Below are 18488 nucleotides of genomic sequence, written 5' to 3'. Positions count from 1 at the left end.
TTCGACAGATATCGGTGACTTGATAGAAGCTGAAGTGTCCTTGGATGTCCACGTCTTCCATAGTCTAGGAATACGCACACTGGTACACTATGTTCCACAAGATTTGTCTTCATTGTTCACAATCTTATCACTAAAGAAGCTGATCACACTTCTCTTAAGTGTTTATTGTGTTTTATGAGACACTTTGTTCACACTAATGCACAAATCGTTCTTTGTTGGTTATCCTGGCATCAGTGTCACTCTCAGTAGAGTCAAAAGTAATCTGAAGACGCCACAGCGCCCCATGCCGTCACTGCCCCTTGCACAAAAAAAATGCTGACCTAGTAATTTTGCTTCCTTGCCACTTCCTCGATGAAGCAAAGCAAAATGTTTGTTTCTTGCTGTCTTAAGCATAGACAACAATGTCCACTATCTTTACTATGGTAATAAAGAGGGAGCAGGATTTTCCTTAATTGTCCTGCTAAAGTAAGAGATGTACTGTCTCTTATTAAACTACACTTTGCAACACTGCACTGCAAGGAGCAGCGGTCGCTTGACCACGTCGCATACTCGTACGGCATCTGCGATCAATTACTCACTGTAGCAGTAAACAAGACGCTTGCCCCTTCTGAGAGGGCTGGGCCCCTCAGGGCTGAAAGGGCTGAAAGGGGCTGAAGGGGGCTGATAGCCCCCTCCTGGAGAAAATTTCTCCACAACAGAGAACTGGCAGGAAAGCCAGTAAACGAAATGATGGAATATGTAACAACAAAATGCAAGGCGGCAGTGGAAACAACGGAAAGACCAGAACGAGCCCCTGGTTTACCCGACAGTGTAAGGAGGCAAAAACAAAGTGCAACAGAGAATGGAAAAAGTACAGAAGGCAGAGGACACACGAAAATAGGGAGATCAGTCGCAGAGCCAGGAACGAGTACGCACAGGTAAGGAGGGAGGCCCATCGACAGTATGAAAATGGCATCACATCGAAAATCAAGACTGACCCGAAACTGTTGTATAGCCACATCAGGAGGAAGACAACAGTCAAAGACCAGGTGATCAGATTAAGGACAGAAGGTGGAGAACTCACAAAAAATGATCAGGAGGTATGTGAGGAGCTGAACAGGAGATTTAAGGAAGTTTTTATAGTAGAGACAGGAAGGGCTGTGGGAAGACAGCACAGAAGGGAACATCAAGAGGGAATATACCAACAAGTGTTGGATGACATACGAACAACGGAGGAGGAGATGAAGAAGCTGCTAAGTGACCTTGATACCTCAAAGGCGATGGGACTGGACAACATCTCCCCATGGGTACTTAGAGAAGGAGCAGAGATGATGTGTGTGCCCCTAACCACAATCTTCAACACATCCCTTGAAACTGGGCAACTACCTGAGAAATGGAAGACAGCAAATGCAGTCCCCATATTTAAGAAAGGAAACAGAAATGAGGCACTAAACTACAGACCTGTGTCTCTGACATGTATTGTGTGCAAAGTCATGGAGAAGATTATCAGGAGGAGAGTGGTCGAACACCTGGAACGGAACAAGATTATAAATGAAAACCATCATGGGTTCATGGAAGGCAAATCTTGTATCACAAACCTCCTGGAGTTTTATGACAAGGTAACAGAAGTAAGACACGAGAGAGAGGGGTAGGTAGATTGCATTTTCCTAGACTGCAGGAAGGCCTTTGACACAGTTCCCCACAAGAGATTAGTGCAGAAGCTGGAGGATCAGGCGCATGTAACAGGGAGGGCACTGCAATGGATCAGGGAATACCTGACAGGGAGGCAGCAACGAGTCATGGTACGTGAAGAGGTATCACAGTGGGCGCCTGTGACGAGCGGGGTCCCACAGGGGTCAGTTCTAGGACCAGTGCTATTTTTGATATATGCGAACGACATGGTGGAAGGAATAGACTCTGAAGTGTCCCTATTCGCAGATGATGTGAAGTTGATGAGAAGAATTAAATCGGATGAGGATGAGGCAGGACTGCCAAGAGACCTGGACAGGCTGGACATGTGGTCCAGAAACTGGCTTCTCGAATTCAATCCTGCCAAATGCAAAGTCATGAAGATTGGGGAGGGGCAAAGAAGACCGCAGACAGAGTATAGGCTAGGTGGACAAAGACATAAGAACATAAGAAAGGAGGAACACTGCAGCAGGCCTGTTGGCCCATACTAGGCAGGTCCTTTACAATTCATCCCACTAACAAAACATTTTCCCAACCCAATTTTCAATGCCACCCAAGAAATAAGCTCTGATGTGAAAGTCCCACTCAAATCCAACCCCTCCCACTCATGTACTTATCCAACCTAAATTTGAAACTACCCAAAGTCCCAGCCTCAATAACCCAACTAGGTAGACTGTTCCACTCATCAACTACCCTATTTCCAAACCAATACTTTCCTATGTCCTTTCTAAATCTAAACTTATCTAATTTAAATCCATTACTGCGGGTTCTCTCTTGGAGAGACATCCTCAAGACCTTATTAATATCCCCTTTATTAATACCTATCTTCCACTTATACACTTCGATCAGGTCTCCCCTCATTCTTCGTCTAACAAGTGAATATAACTTAAGAGTCTTCAATCTTTCTTCATAAGGAAGATTTCTAATGCTATGTATTAATTTAGTCATCCTACGCTGAATGTTTTCTAACGAATTTATGTCCATTCTGTAATATGGAGACCAGAACTGAGCTGCATAATCTAGGTGAGGCCTTACTAATGATGTATAAAGCTGCAGTATGACCTCTGGACTTCTGTTGCTTACACTTCTTGATATAAATCCCAGTAATCTATTTGCCTTATTACGTACGCTTAGGCATTGCTGTCTTGGTTTAAGGTTGCTGCTCACCATAACCCCCAAGTCCTTTTCGCAATCTGTATGGCTAAGTTCTACATCATTTAACTTATAAGTACTAAGGTTATGGGCACTCCCAAGCTTCAGAACCTTGCATTTATCTACACTGAACCGCATCTGCCACTTTTCTGACCAAGAATAGAGTTTGTTTAAATCCTCCTGAAGTTCCATAACATCTACGTTTGAATCAATTATCCTACCTATCTTTGTTGTGAGTGTGGGGGAAGTTCGTGAGGCAGTAGGTAAAATGAAAGGGGGTAAGGCAGCCGGGATTGATGGGATAAAGATAGAAATATTAAAAGCAGGTGGGGATATAGTTTTGGAGTGGTTGGTGCAATTATTTAATAAATGTATGGAAGAGGGTAAGGTACCTAGGGATTGGCAGAGAGCATGCATAGTTCCTTTGTATAAAGGCAAAGGGGATAAAAGAGAGTGCAAAAATTATAGGGGGATAAGTCTGCTGAGTATACCTGGTAAAGTGTATGGTAGAGTTATTATTGAAAGAATTAAGAGTAAGACGGAGAATAGGAAAGCAGATGAACAAGGAGGCTTTAGGAAAGGTAGGGGGTGTATGGACCAGGTGTTTACAGTGAAACATATAAGTGAACAGTATTTAGATAAGGTTAAAGAGGTCTTTGTGGCAATTATGGATTTGGAAAAGGCGTATGACAGGGTGGATAGGGGGGCAATGTGGCAGATGTTGCAGGTGTATGGTGTAGGAGGTAGGTTACTGAAAGCAGTGAAGAGTTTTTACGAGGATAGTGAGGCTCAAGTTAGAGTATGTAGGAAAGAGGGAAATTATTTCCCAGTAAAAGTAGGCCTTAGACAAGGATGTGTGATGTCACCGTGGTTGTTTAATATATTTATAGATGGGGTTGTAAGAGAAGTAAATGCGAGGGTCTTGACAAGAGGCGTGGAGTTAAAAGATAAAGAATCACACACAAAGTGGGAGTTGTCACAGCTGCTCTTTGCTGATGACACTGTGCTCTTGGGAGATTCTGAAGAGAAGTTGCAGAGATTGGTGGATGAATTTGGTAGGGTGTGCAAAAGAAGAAAATTAAAGGTGAATACAGGAAAGAGTAAGGTTATGAGGATAACAAAAAGATTAGGTGATGAAAGATTGAATATCAGATTGGAGGGTATTACAACCCAGGATCCAAATGGCCTGTTACCCCGGGTGTAATGGGAGCAAATAAACACAGTAGAAAAAGTTTAGACTTATATTATCCTTCACCAATTTATAACAGCAATATGTACACTATGTACAGAGATAAGTATAGTGCACTCCACGGTAAGCAAAGCAGAAATAGAAGCCACAAGATTACAGACCGTGCTTCAACCAGCTCTAGAATGGGAATGACAAGGGCAGACAGGAGAGCGGTACCCACATAACCTCTGCGATTGCCAAAACCATCTTCTTATTGGCTAGAACCTGGTCACTAGTTGAACGACGGGGCCCCATCATCAACTCTTAGCAACCTGGTTCGCTGGTTGGGGGAGATAGCCTGTAAATGAGGGTGTGTACATGCGCCGAATAAAGGTTATGTACTCTTTGCATGCCACAGAGGGAGAGAGTATGGAGGAGGTGAATGTATTCAGGTATTTGGGAGTGGACGTGTCAGCGGATGGGTCTATGAAAGATGAGGTGAATCATAGAATTGATGAGGGAAAAAGAGTGAGTGGTGCACTTAGGAGTCTGTGGAGACAAAGAACTTTGTCCTTGGAGGCAAAGAGGGGAATGTATGAGAGTATAGTTTTACCAACGCTCTTATATGGGTGTGAAGCATGGGTGATGAATGTTGCAGCGAGGAGAAGGCTGGAGGCAGTGGAGATGTCATGTCTGAGGGCAATGTGTGGTGTGAATATAATGCAGAGAATTCGTAGTTTGGAAGTTAGGAGGAGGTGCGGGATTACCAAAACTGTTGTCCAGAGGGCTGAGGAAGGGTTGTTGAGGTGGTTCGGACATGTAGAGAGAATGGAGCGAAACAGAATGACTTCAAGAGTGTATCAGTCTGTAGTGGAAGGAAGGCGGGGTAGGGGTCGGCCTAGGAAAGGTTGGAGAGAGGGGGTAAAGGAGGTTTTGTGTGCGAGGGGCTTGGACTTCCAGCAGGTATGCATGAGCGTGTTTGATAGGAGTGAATGGAGACAAATGGTTTTTAATACTTGACGTGCTGTTGGAGTGTGAGCAAAGTAACATTTATGAAGGGGTTCAGGGAAACCGGCAGGCCGGACTTGAGTCCTGGAGATGGGAAGTACAGTGCCTGCACTCTGAAGGAGGGGTGTTAATGTTGCAGTATAAAAACTGTAGTGTAAAGCACCCTTCTGGCAAGACAGTGATGGAGTGAATGATGGTGAAAGTTTTTCTTTTTCGGGCCACCCTGCCTTGGTGGGAATCGGCCAGTGTGATAATAATAATAATAATCTTTGTGTCATCGGCGAATTTGCTCATATCACTAGTAATTCCCTCATTAAGATCATTGATATATATTATAAACAACAACGGGCCCTAGACTGATCCCTGTGGAACGCCACTTGTTACAGATCCCCACTCGGATTTAACCCCATTTATGGACACTCTCTGCTTCCTGTCAGTGAGCCATGACTCGATCCACGAGAGCACTTTTCCCCCAATGCCATGAGCTGCCACTTTCTTTAACAGTCTATGGTGTGGAACTCTATCAAAAGCCTTACTAAAATCTAAGTAAATAATATCAAATTCTTTATCGTGGTCAACAGCCTCAAAAAGCTTTACTGAAGAAAGTTAACAAATTAGTTAGACAAGACCGGCCTCTTGTGAATCCATGCTGAGTATCATTAATCAAGCTATGCTTATCGAGATGGCTTCTTATAATCTCAGCTATAATTGACTCTAGTAATTTGCCTACAATTGAGGTCAGGCTTATTGGGCGGTAATTTGACGGTAACGACTTGTCCCCTGTTTTAAAAATAGGAATTACATTAGCCATCTTCCACAGACCTCACTCAGGGAGAAAGACCTCGGGGTGACCACAACACCGAGCACGTCACCGGAGGCACACATCAACCAAATAACTGCTGCAGCGTACGGGCGCCTGGCAAACCTGAGAATAGCGTTCCGATACCTTAATAAGGAATCGTTCAAGACACTGTACACTGTGTATGTTAGGCCCATACTGGAGTATGCAGCACCAGTCTGGAACCCACACCTGGTCAAGCACGTCAAGAAGTTAGAGAAATTACAAAGGTTTGCAACAAGGCTAGTCCCAGAGCTCAGGGGAATGTCCAACGAGGAAAGGTTGAGGGAAATCGGACTGACGACACTGGAGGACAGAAGGGTCAGGGGAGACATGATAACGACATACACAGATACTGCGGGGAATAGACAAGGTGGACAGAGATACGATGTCCCAGAGAGGGGACACAGGAACAAGGGGTCACAACTGGAAGCTGAAGATTCAGACGAGTCACAGGGACGTTAGGAAGTATTTCTTCAGTCATAGAGTCGTCAGGAAGTGGGATAACCTAGCAAGTGAAGTAGTGGAGGCAGTAACCATACATAGTTTTAAGAAGAGGTATGATAAAGCTCAGGAAGGAGAGAGAGAGAGAGGACCTAGTAGCGATCAGTGAAGAGGCGGGGCCAGGAGCTGAGTCTCGACCCCTGCAACCACAATTAGGTGAGTACACACACACACACACACACACACACACACACACACACACACACACACACACACACACACACACACACTCACACACACTCACACACACGCACACACGCACACACACACAAACACACACACACGCACACACACACACACACACACACACACACACACACACACACACACACACACACACACACACACACACACACACACACACACACACGCACACACACTCACACACACACACACACACACACACACACACACACACACACACACACACACACACACACACACACACACACACACACACACACACACACACACACTAATACAAGTTAGAACGCGAAAGACTGCCAGCCTCACTCAAGAAAAAAACGCTCCTGAGACGCACATCAACCAGATAACTGCTGCAGTATGTGGGCGCCGGCAAACTTAAGAATAGCGTTTCGAAACCTTATTAAGGAATTGTTCAAAGACAGTGCACTGTGTAAGTCAGGGCCATATTGGAGTCTTCAGCACCAGTATGGAACCCACACCTGGTCAGGCAAGTCAAGAAATTAGAGAAAGTTCAAAGGTTTGCAACAAGACTAGTCTCGGAGCTAAGGGTGGAGGTTAAGAGAAATCAACCTGACGACACTGGAAGACAGGAGGGATAGGGATGTATATGATAACGACATATAAAATACTGAGAGGAATTGACAAGGTGGACAGGTGCAGAATGTTTTAATGATGGGACACAGCAACAAGGGGTCACAACTGGAAGTTGTGTCACAGGAATGTTAGGAAGTATTTCCTCAGTCATAAAGTTATCAGGAAGTGGACCATTCTGGAGAGTGATGTAGTGAAGGCAGGATCCATACATAGCTTTAGGAAGAGATACGAGTATAGAGAGAGTGGACCTAGTAGCGATCAGCGAAGAGGTGGGGCCAAGAACTGTGAATCGACCCTTACAGCCACAAATGGGTGAGTACAAATAGGTGGGTGAGCACACACAACACTCCTTCCTCTTACCTCCTCTTGACGTACGGCGTCCTGGGCGTGGTGGTGTACCTTGGTGTTGTGGTCCTCGTGGGTGGAGTGTCCGGGGTGGAGTGTCCGCGAGAAGTAAAGTGAATGACCGGCAGAAAGGACCATTGGGTAGTGCAAGCAGTTGTTGAGAGTAAGGTGGACTAGTGAGAATACAGGCAATGAAGTCGACGAGGTAGTGGTAGAAGAAAGAATGTGTACATGCGTGTATGTAACTACGTCCACAGCAGGACTCGAGCCTGCAAACGCTGTATCAGACCCCACAGTACTTTACCACGGAGCCTAGCCGGGGCTAGCTCCGTCTAGGCTCCCATACTTATCTGGGTTCTGGCTCCGTGGTAAAGTACTCTGTAACAGAGTCCAGATGACCACGGAGCCTAGCCGGAGCTAGCTCCGTCTAGGCTCCCATACTTGTCTGGGTTCTGGCTCCGTGGTAAAGTACTGTGGACTCTGTTACAGAGTTTGTAGGTTCGAGTCCTGCTGTGGACGTTGAGACAAGGTTTGTAAATAATTTCGCCTGTTTGCGAATTGTTAAGCATGTGTGTATGTGTGCGCGAGTGTTGTTCACAGTATATGTAAAGAAAGAGTGACCTCTGTCGGGAAGGTGAGGCAACGCCTGGGGTTGTTTCCAGGTGTTGCCACAGTTTACTCTAACATTCATAAATGTGAGAAGCTGCAACAAGAGACACTTGAGACACGCTGGTGCTCACCTGACGATGGTGAATAAGAAGCAGAGTAACAGTAGAGGAGCAACAGCAGCAGTAGTCGCCATCTTCAGTCTTGTTGGCTGGTCAGAGCGGACACGAGAGATGAAGTGTTCTCCCGGAGTGCTGCTTACCTTGTGAGAGGTTCACGGTCATCTGTACCTCTGATGCTGGTTGTGGTTAGGATGGGGGGGGGGGTAAAGTTGGTGGTGCTGGTGGTGGTGGTGGTGGTGGTGGTGGTGATGCTATTGTTGTTTGATGCTGTTATTGTTGTGAATACGTTTTTTTAGTTTAGTGACTAGCAAAAATGGTAACGGGTGAAGGTGGGGGTGGATTTCCCATTAAGTATTGGTCAACAAAGTTCTTTTCCCCGAAGGTCACATCTAGTGGACCTTCACGGTAATGACTTGGCTCTCCACTTTTGAGCAGCATGATCTCTGCTACATTGCAGTGATAAATAGCCAAGAATAGTGTTCAACATCCTTAACAAGCCCAGGAACTGGAACTTAGCCCTCTAAACACAGCTAGGTTAGGGGCAAGAGGTTGACAATCACCCCCTAAACAGCTAAGTTACGAGTCCAAGCACATCAAACACAAATGAACAAGACATGTGTAATAATTGGGTATTTTTATTGTCAACACGTCTACTTGTTTTGTAGGATTCTTCATTTGAATGTAGAAGTGAAAAATAGTAGAGTAGACGTGACGACATCAGTCAGACAGCCTTGATATATTATGAGATGGTCAGTCCCTCAATCTCGAGTATTTTTCACCTTGATATTTCTCAAAGATCGCTTGTTAGACGAGTACCAAGGCCAGGAGCTAGAAGTCACCAGTGTCAAGAGCAAAGTGAACTAGAGTTCAACCACATAAACAACTACGGTAGATATAATCAGGAGATACAGCTCAAACCTCTCACCAGTTCTATAACTCGAAGCACTCACACCTTGGGAGCCACTACAAGGTCAGTAGGTGAAGCACTCACACCTTGAGAGCCACTACAAGGTCAGTAGGTGAAGCACTCACACCTTGGGAGCCACTACAAGGTCAGTAGGTGAAGCACTCACACCTTGGGAGCCACTACAAGGTCAGCAGGTGAAGCACTCACACCTTGGGAGCCACTACAAGGTCAGTAGGTGAAGCACTCACACCTTGGGAGCCACTACAAGGTCAGTAGGTGAAGCACTCACACCTTGGGAGCCACTACAAGGTCAGTAGGTGAAGCACTCACACCTTGGGAGCCACTACAAGGTCAGCAGGTGAAGCACTCACACCTTGGGAGCCACTACAAGGTCAGCAGGTGAAGCACTCACACCTTATGAACCATTACAAGGTCAGTATCTGAACCAGAGGCAAAAACTACTACAATTTTCAGAGCTTTTTTAAAGCTGGATATTACAGCATAAACAACTCATAAAAACCTCCAGCATACATCTCCACACAGTCAATGTTATGATGAAAGAGACACATGTGTTACACCTTATTATCAGAAGACGTATTTTCAATAAGTTTATTTTTTTCAGTTCAATAAAGAAATTACATTTATCAATATAGTAATAATACAGTAGTAGACAGTTACGACACACTGATGAATAAGACACATGTGCAGCACCTAGGTGTGTTTACAACAGAAACAGTACGGAAATGAAGATACCAAAGTGCTGCACACATGTACTATTCATCAAAGAGATGACATGTTACAGACAGTGCAACATGAGGTAATCAGTCCCTCAGCCTTGATAGAAAGCCTCTCGTGGCTTTGATCTATCTGAAGTAGAAGCCGGAGGATGGGCACTTATAACCAGAACCTGAAATAGGCACAGAAACAAGTCTTAATTGTCTTCTGAGTACAATATATTATTATTGAAGCTGATCAGAGGAGGCTTTCTAAGGTTATCGAGTTTGCATGACATCTAAGACAGGATGTGTACCACTGACCCTCGGAGACCTACACATGTTGATGGTTCCACGAAACTCTTCGTAATTATAGTAAATGAGTATTTAAAATTTGAAGTTGATCAGGATAAGGAGTTCTTAAATTATAAACAAAATCCATGGAGTAAGTTGGAGTGTGGTAGGTGTTAGAGCAGTGTTGGAGGTGTTGGAGGAGTGTGGGAGGTGTTGGAGGAGTGTGGGAGGTGTTGGAGGAGTGTGGGAGGTGTTGGAGGAGAGTGTGAGGTGTCGGAGGAGTGTGGGAGGTGTTGGAGAAGTGTGGGAGGTGTTGGAGGAGTGTGAGAGGTGTCGGAGGAGTGTGGGAGGTGTTGGAGGAGTGTGGGAGGTGTTGGAGGAGAGTGTGAGGTGTCGGAGGAGTGTGTGAGGTGCCGGAGGAGTGTGGGAGGTGTTGGAGGAGTGTGGGAGGTGTTGGAGGAGAGTGTGAGGTGTCGGAGGAGTGTGTGAGGTGCCGGAGGAGTGTGGGAGGTGTTGGAGGAGTGTGGGAGGTGTTGGAGGAGTGTGGGAGGTGTTGGAGGAGAGTGTGAGGTGTCGGAGGAGTGTGGGAGGTGTTGGAGAAGTGTGGGAGGTGTTGGAGGAGTGTGAGAGGTGTTGCAGTTACTTTTCACTGTTACTGTAAACGTCACTGCTGCTACAACTTTCACTGCTCCTACAAACTTTCACCGTTGCTACAACCTTTTTAACAACTGCATATGTGCTACATCAACAGTTGTGTTTACAACCATTATTGCTCCTCATACGAGTTTGTTACTGCACAGTTTATTTTGAAGAGACTTAACACCTGACTTTTTCTCTCTCTCTCTCCTGTTTATAATTATAGTTATACTATTAGCAGGTATGATTTTTCAGATCCGGTATACTAGCCTCTGACCTCTTGGCTCTGTTTTCGACTAAGACACTGACCGTCTTCCATCAAAGCTGAGGAATTACCTAAAACTACCCCTCTACTTCTAATATCTTCATTATTGTGATCAATGCGACTGATGAAACCTGTAGTGCAAGCGAACCTTATCAACGTGTCGTTATTATGTACCATTTATAATAAGTCCTGATAAAGCCTGCTGTGCAGGGGATACTTCGTCTGACTAAAGTTTGCAGTTTCTTCTAATGTGACTTGTCTGTTTACCCACACCATTCAATCACTACAAGACTTTAAATAAGACAAATGAAACTGGAATATTTGAGATAGAAGTATTCTTAGAAATAGTTGATAAAAAATTATATAGTTGTGGGAGAATCATATTTTAGCTAGTATAGAGTGAAATTATACTGCATTAGGAAGGTGAGGAAAATGGGTAATGGGAAATATGTTTTGGCATTGAATGGGAAAAGTGACTAAGAACAAAGCAATAATGATCATGTACACACAGCAGCTGCTTCGTTTTTGTCCAATAAAAACTCTTTAGGCTTTTCTTCGTACCTTTATACGTTTTATTTGAGTTAAAAGATTAAATACCGAGTCTACAATCAACAGCTACGCCAGGGAAAATAAAACACCTTTTAGAATATGCTCTAAATTATCAGTAAAGTATATTTCATAAAGCAAATACAACAAGTGAGAGTAAAGCACAGTATGGTTGTAATGTGTCGTTACGCTTTCATGAGTTAGGTAAGAGAGTATTCCACTCAAGCATTGCTGCAGACGGCAGGTAGCTGGTGCTAGTTACAGCAGTTAGTCTGGTAGTAGTAGTCTAGCAGCAGCTGGTGCTAGTTACAGCAGTTAGTCTGGTAGTAGTAGTCTAGCAGCAGCTGGTGCTAGTTACAGCAGTTAGTCTGGTAGTAGTAGTCTAGCAGCAGCTGGTGCTAGTTACAGCAGTTAGTCTGGTAGTAGTAGTCTAGCAGCAGCTGGTGCTAGTTACAGCAGTTAGTCTGGTAGTAGTAGTCTAGCAGCAGCTGGTGCTAGTTACAGCAGTTAGTCTGGTAGTAGTAGTCTAGCAGCAGCTGGTGCTAGTTACAGCAGTTAGTCTGGTAGTAGTAGTCTAGCAGCAGCTGGTGCTAGTTACAGCAGTTAGTCTGGTAGTAGTAGTCTAGCAGCAGCTGGTGCTAGTTACAGCAGTTAGTCTGGTAGTAGTAGTCTAGCAGCAGCTGGTGCTAGTTACAGCAGTTAGTCTGGTAGTAGTAGTCTAGCAGCAGCTGGTGCTAGTTACAGCAGTTAGTCTGGTAGTAGTAGTCTAGCAGCAGCTGGTGCTAGTTACAGCAGTTAGTCTGGTAGTAGTAGTCTAGCAGCAGCTGGTGCTAGTTACAGCAGTTAGTCTGGTAGTAGTAGTCTAGCAGCAGCCACAGCCAGCAGGCGAGATCGACTGCTACTAGTCAACACATCAGTTGTGACTGCGACTGCAGAGAGAAGCTGGCTGGTTGATGACTTTCACTTCCGATCAGTAGATGGGAGAGTTGTTGATGGCTGCAGGAATACTGTGGCGAAGAAAAAAGAAAAACATTGAGAATGTTTTTCGTTTTATGAAAGTCTGCCAAGAATTGTTAGTAACTATTTATTACATTAATTTATATACTAAATGTTTGCTCTACGTACATCGCTTTATTAATTTAAGTTTACGGTGTGTAACTTGATTTTCTTGATCTCTCTGAGATAGTTGGTTTAGAGAACCCCCCTCAAGGAAGGTTCCTTGATGCTGGTGAGGGGTTCTTGATCTAGGGAACTGGATCTGTGCTCCATTTCCCTGAATTAACCCAGAATACCTTCCATCCTCCCCACAGGCGCTGTTATAATCCTACAGGTTTAGCGCTTCCCCCTTGATTATAATAATAATGGTTCAGAGAACCAAGTTGGTAAAGTGGACACATGTACAACACTTGGGTAACTTTATTGTTAAAATGTTTCGCCACGATGAAGCCACTGTACTCACCTATTTGTGGTTGCAGGGGTCGATTCATAGCTCCTGGCCCCGTTTCTTCACTGATTGTTACTAGGTCCTCTCTCTCCCTGCTCCATGAGCTTTATCAAACCTCGTCTTAAAACTATGTATGGTTCCCGCCTCCACTACGTCACTTTCTAGGCTATTCCACGGCCTGACAACTCTATGACTGAAGAAATACTTCCTAACATCCCTTTGACTCATCTGAGTCTTCAACTTCCAATTGTGACCTCTTGTTTCTGTGTAGCGAAACGTTTCCACAATAAACATTCCCAAGCGCTGCATATGTGACTATTTTATCAACTCTTTGAGAGCTCTTAAGAGAGGGATATTACTGTATTTTGTTTCAATTCCTCCACTCCAAGAGCTTTTTTGAGGAAAGAGCTTTGAGGACAGTCTTTTCTCGTTTTACGTTGATATTACCGAATGCAGGCAAAATGATCAATAAGACACATGTCTTATTCATCACATGTCTTATTCATCACATGTCTTATTCATCACATGTCTTATTCATCACATGTCTTATTCATCACATGTCTTATTCATCACATGTCTTATTCATCACATGTCTTATTCATCACATGTCTTATTCATTACATGTCTTATTCATCACATGTCTTATTCATCACATGTCTTATTCATCACATGTCTTATTCATTACATGTCTTATTCATCACATGTCTTATTCATCACATGTCTTATTCATCACATGTCTTATTCATTACATGTCTTATTCATCACATGTCTTATTCATCACATGTCTTATTCATCACATGTCTTATTCATCACATGTCTTATTCATCACATGTCTTATTCATCACATGTCTTATTCATTACATGTCTTATTCATCACATGTCTTATTCATCACATGTCTTATTCATCACATGTCTTATTCATCACATGTCTTATTCGTCACATGTCTTATTCATCACATGTCTTATTCATCACATGTCTTATTCATCACATGTCTTATTCGTCACATGTCTTATTCATCACATGTCTTATTCATCACATGTCTTATTCATCACATGTCTTATTCATCACATGTCTTATTCATCACATGTCTTATTCATCACATGTCTTATTCATCACATGTCTTATTCATCACATGTCTTATTCATCACATGTCTTATTCATCACATGTCTTATTCATCACATGTCTTATTCATCACATGTCTTATTCATCACATGTCTTATTCATCACGTCTTATTCATCACATGTCTTATTCATCACATGTCTTATTCATCACATGTCTTATTCATCACATGTCTTATTCATCACATGTCTTATTCATTACATGTCTTATTCATCACATGTCTTATTCATCACATGTCTTATTCATTACATGTCTTATTCATCACATGTCTTATTCATCAAATGTCTTATTCATCACATGTCTTATTCATCACGTCTTATTCATCACATGTCTTATTCATCACATGTCTTATTCATCACATGTCTTATTCATCACATGTCTTATTCATCACATGTCTTATTCATCACATGTCTTATTCATTACATGTCTTATTCATCACATGTCTTATTCATCAAATGTCTTATTCATCACATGTCTTATTCATCACATGTCTTATTCATCACATGTCTTATTCATCACATGTCTTATTCATCACATGTCTTATTCATCACATGTCTTATTCATCACGTCTTATTCATCACATGTCTTATTCATCACATGTCTTATTCATCACATGTCTTATTCATCACATGTCTTATTCATCACATGTCTAACTCGTCAACCAGAGTGTAGGTTGGGTCTGTGTATTTCTTCACTGTGATACCAGCGTATCGTTGGTGTTCCCATGCTCGCGTTTCTCACTCCGGCTCTGGGACTCCCCAAGCTTGTACCTTTCTCACCTGGATTTCCCTACTTTACAACACTTCAAAACTGTAACTACGTGTTTGTGTGAACGAGTGAGAGATTCCTCAATAAATGTATTTGAGAATGTCGTTGACATAATTACGATAAACATATTTTTGAACGAATGACCGAAAATAGGCAAAAATCGCATATTCAGTAGTTTGTGTCGTAAATACATACGTAACAAGTATGTATTTGTTTATTAAGAGTGAAAATTATATTTCTAACTTAAATATCTCTTAGATACATGAACGTAAAATATTTTGCTATGTATATAAGTCAGTTATGTAAATAAATATTTATTTTTGTATTTAAAATATATATTCTCTATATAAACATAGTTAATGATGTTTATGTTTCCAATATATTACAATATTAATATATATATATATATATATATATATATATATATATATATATATATATATATATATATATATATATATATAGTTTTCCTGGTTAAAAATGCGCAAAATATTTAAAAAAATCTTGGGTAAGAGTTACTATTATTATTATTATTATTATTATTATTATTATTATTATTATTATAATAAAAAGGAAGCGCTAAACCTACAAGGTCATACAGTTGGGAAAGAGTTATATTTTTTCCTGGACTTTGACCTTGACCTCATCGCTCAATACTTTGACCTGGTTTCTTCCTTCCTCACTTTTCTTTCTAGCTCGTGATTTGATGAGGGTTCCAGAGACAACCGAAACGTCACCCAATTTTCTTTCCAACTTTGCTTTATGTGAGTTCAGTTGTATTGTGTTCAACACAGACTGTAAGACACATCCTTTACAAGAATTCATTGTCAGCCATAACACACACACACACACACACACACACACACACACACACACACACACACACACACACACATAAAACACTCCTTCCTCATACCTCCTCTTGAGGTGCGACGTCCTGGGCGTGGTGGTACTCGCGGGTAGAGGAGTGTCACGGGGAGGTCCAGTACTGCTGGTGATGGAGGACTCAGCTTGCTGGGGCGTGAGACACACTCCTTCCCAGGTTATGAAGGTAGGACGACCCTCCTGACCAACCTGTCTCACACATACTAAACCTTCTGCGCACTTACCAAACACATCAAAGCTTCCTCCACACTTCTCCCCTTGCTCCTGCGAAGGACAAGATCAACTGTATTATTGGTTCTAACATCTTCAGAGAGGGAGGGTGGCACTCAAGAATACTCGAGGGCACTCACCTTGGCACACTCGTGGCAGCACTCGCAACCGCTCTTCACCACCCCGCTGGGACAGTCGTACGTGTCGATAGAAGGGCAAACCACGCCTTGACACGGCCAACACGTCAGCCCATACACACTGGAACCACACGAAGCTATGTGAGATACACGAGTAAGAGGGTGATTACCCTTTCTATACTGTGGTGACCAAATCTCGAACACAGTCCAAAGCGGAAGAAACCCAATTATTCCTTTGTGGGTTCGCGACATATAACTTGTCCAAATGGCTAATCAAAGTGTTAACGCCTATGTTAGACAACATCTTTGAAGCTAACATAAAATCAACGTTGACCTCGTTGATAAATTGCAGAATCTGAATATTTCTAAAAACTCTACTAAGTTTTGATGTTACAGCGTTGTTTACCCGAGTCCCAGTTCATGTTATCGTACAATGAAGTAGAATTAGATGAGTTCCCTTTGTTGTTCCCCAAGAATATCATTATTGATCTGATTAATTTGTGGGGAGATGAATGGAAGTTTGCGTTTGAGGGAAAATATTATGTTCGAGGGCATGGAATGGCTGTGGGAAATCCATTATTTAACCTATTATGTAATCTGTATATGGAGTTGGGACTAAACCGTTGAAAGATATCTTCTCATAACAACGCTCTTCTTGCCGAATAAGGCAAGTGAAAATTTGTGTATGCAAAAATTTCGCAAAAATCCTTCTGAACCTAGGGAAAAATATATATTTCATTGTATTTGTTAATTAAATTATTGTAAACTTATCTAAAATATCTTGAGTTGAGTTAGGCTAAATTAAATTGCGCTTGTTATAATAATGTTAGGTAAGTTTTCTAAGGTTCTTTTGGTACAACATTATTAATTTTTACATTAACATAAATGAAAAAAATATACTTATATATATATATATATATATATATATATATATATATATATATATATATATATATATATATATATATATACATATATATATATATATATATATTTATATATATGCAAAACAAACACTCTGAAAGAATAGAGAAATTCCAAGCGCTTTCGTGACTACTCACATTATCAAGGAACTATGAAAGTAAAGCATCCAAGGAAGCTATATAAGGGGTCTGGCCAACACCTCACTATCAGATCCCACAACGGTTAAACACCTGACGCGCGCCGACCCAACTTGGATAGGTCCTTTGCACAACTCACCCACAAACTATTCTACCCAAGAAAATTTAAAAATTATTATTTGTCCAGTGTATTATTAAATTCTTCCCAAATTCTATTAATTATAAATGGATCTAATTTATATAAACCAAAGGAAATATTCATATTATTGTCAAAACTGCTTTTTATGAAACAAGATTCAATTATATTCCTTTCTCAACTTTTTGAAAATCAATTGGATGGTTAAAATCTCTTACATGAATAAATAGAGCATTGGAATCTTGTCTAGTTCTAATGATATATTTATGTTGTTTTAATCTTAGTTCGAGATTTTTACCAGTTTGACCGTAATAAACTTTATCGCAAATTTTACAAGGAATCTTATTGACACATCCATCAGCATTTTGGGGGGAATTCTTTATCAAAAGTTTTTTTACTGTATCAAGATTTTTGAATACAACTTTAATATTAAAAGTCTTAAGAAGAGAAGGCATATCAACCAAGTTTTCATGGTAAGGGAGAACCAACCAGCCTTATTCAACTAAAAATATGTTGGTTCTCCCTTACTATGAAAACTTGGTTGATATGCCTTCTCTTCGGAAATGAGAGATAATAACTGGGATTTTTCGATGTGTTGCTACAGTTTATAAATGTGAGAAACTGCAACAAGAGACACGTGAGACACGCTGGTGCTCACCTGACGATGGTGAATAAGAAGCAGAGGAACAGTAGAGGAGCAACAGCAGCAGCAGTCGCCATCTTCAGTCTTGTTGGCTGGTCAGAGCGGACACGAGAAGTGAAGTGCTCTCCCGGAGTGCTGCTTACCTTGTGAAGTTCACTTCGTCTGTACTTCTGAAGTTGCTTGTGTTGAGTGGTATTGATGGAGGTGGTGGTAGCGGGAGTGATGCTATTTTTGTTTGATGCTGTCACTGTTATTTACGGTGATCAGCAAATATACTCGCTGGTGAAGGTAGGGTGGATTTCCCCCTTAGCAAAGGCAGTAAAATTCCCCTCCCTGAAGGTCACATCTAGTCGGCCTTCACGGTAATAACTAGGCTCTCCACTCCTACTATTGCTACATCGCAGTTGTAAGAATGACAGATTGAAACAATGGATGGTGAGCATAAAGTCTCCAGCTCTCAGAACCACTGTAAATAGCTAAGACATTCCTGATTATTGTTCTGTCTGGTG

The 18488-nt window shown here is 42.0% G+C and overlaps 2 protein-coding genes across 3 annotated transcripts in view; both read right to left on the bottom strand.

Moving 5' to 3' along the window:
* The window catches only part of LOC128698958 (insulin-like growth factor-binding protein-related protein 1), a 32213-nt gene extending 23829 nt beyond the window's left edge, over nt 1-8384 (bottom strand). The window contains exon 1 of one of the 2 annotated variants that reach the window (XR_008408526.2): nt 7500-7910. Coding sequence is in view for 1 of the 2 variants with exons in the window: in XM_053791414.2 (XP_053647389.1) it covers nt 8225-8286 (62 nt within the window). In the remaining variant the exon portion in view is untranslated. Of the gene's footprint in view, nt 1-7499; nt 7911-8224 lie in introns of those variants that run through there. The other variant, XM_053791414.2, reaches the window with a different exon arrangement.
* Nucleotides 8385-12427: 4043 nt separating this feature from the next.
* Nucleotides 12428-18157, bottom strand: LOC128698957 (single insulin-like growth factor-binding domain protein-2). The gene is made up of 4 exons (XM_053791411.2): nt 17995-18157; nt 16143-16260; nt 15824-16056; nt 12428-12580 (listed from the first exon to the last, which is right to left on the bottom strand). The coding sequence occupies exons 1-4, from the start codon at nt 18054-18056 to the stop codon at nt 12544-12546; spliced, it is 450 nt and encodes a 149-aa protein (XP_053647386.1). The 5' UTR covers nt 18057-18157; the 3' UTR covers nt 12428-12543.
* Between the last annotated feature and the right edge of the window lie 331 nt (nt 18158-18488).

The sequence above is a fragment of the Cherax quadricarinatus genome, chromosome 55, assembly GCF_038502225.1.
Source record: "Cherax quadricarinatus isolate ZL_2023a chromosome 55, ASM3850222v1, whole genome shotgun sequence".
Lineage (NCBI taxonomy): Eukaryota > Metazoa > Arthropoda > Malacostraca > Decapoda > Parastacidae > Cherax > Cherax quadricarinatus.
This window is presented reverse-complemented; position numbering and strand designations above follow the sequence as displayed.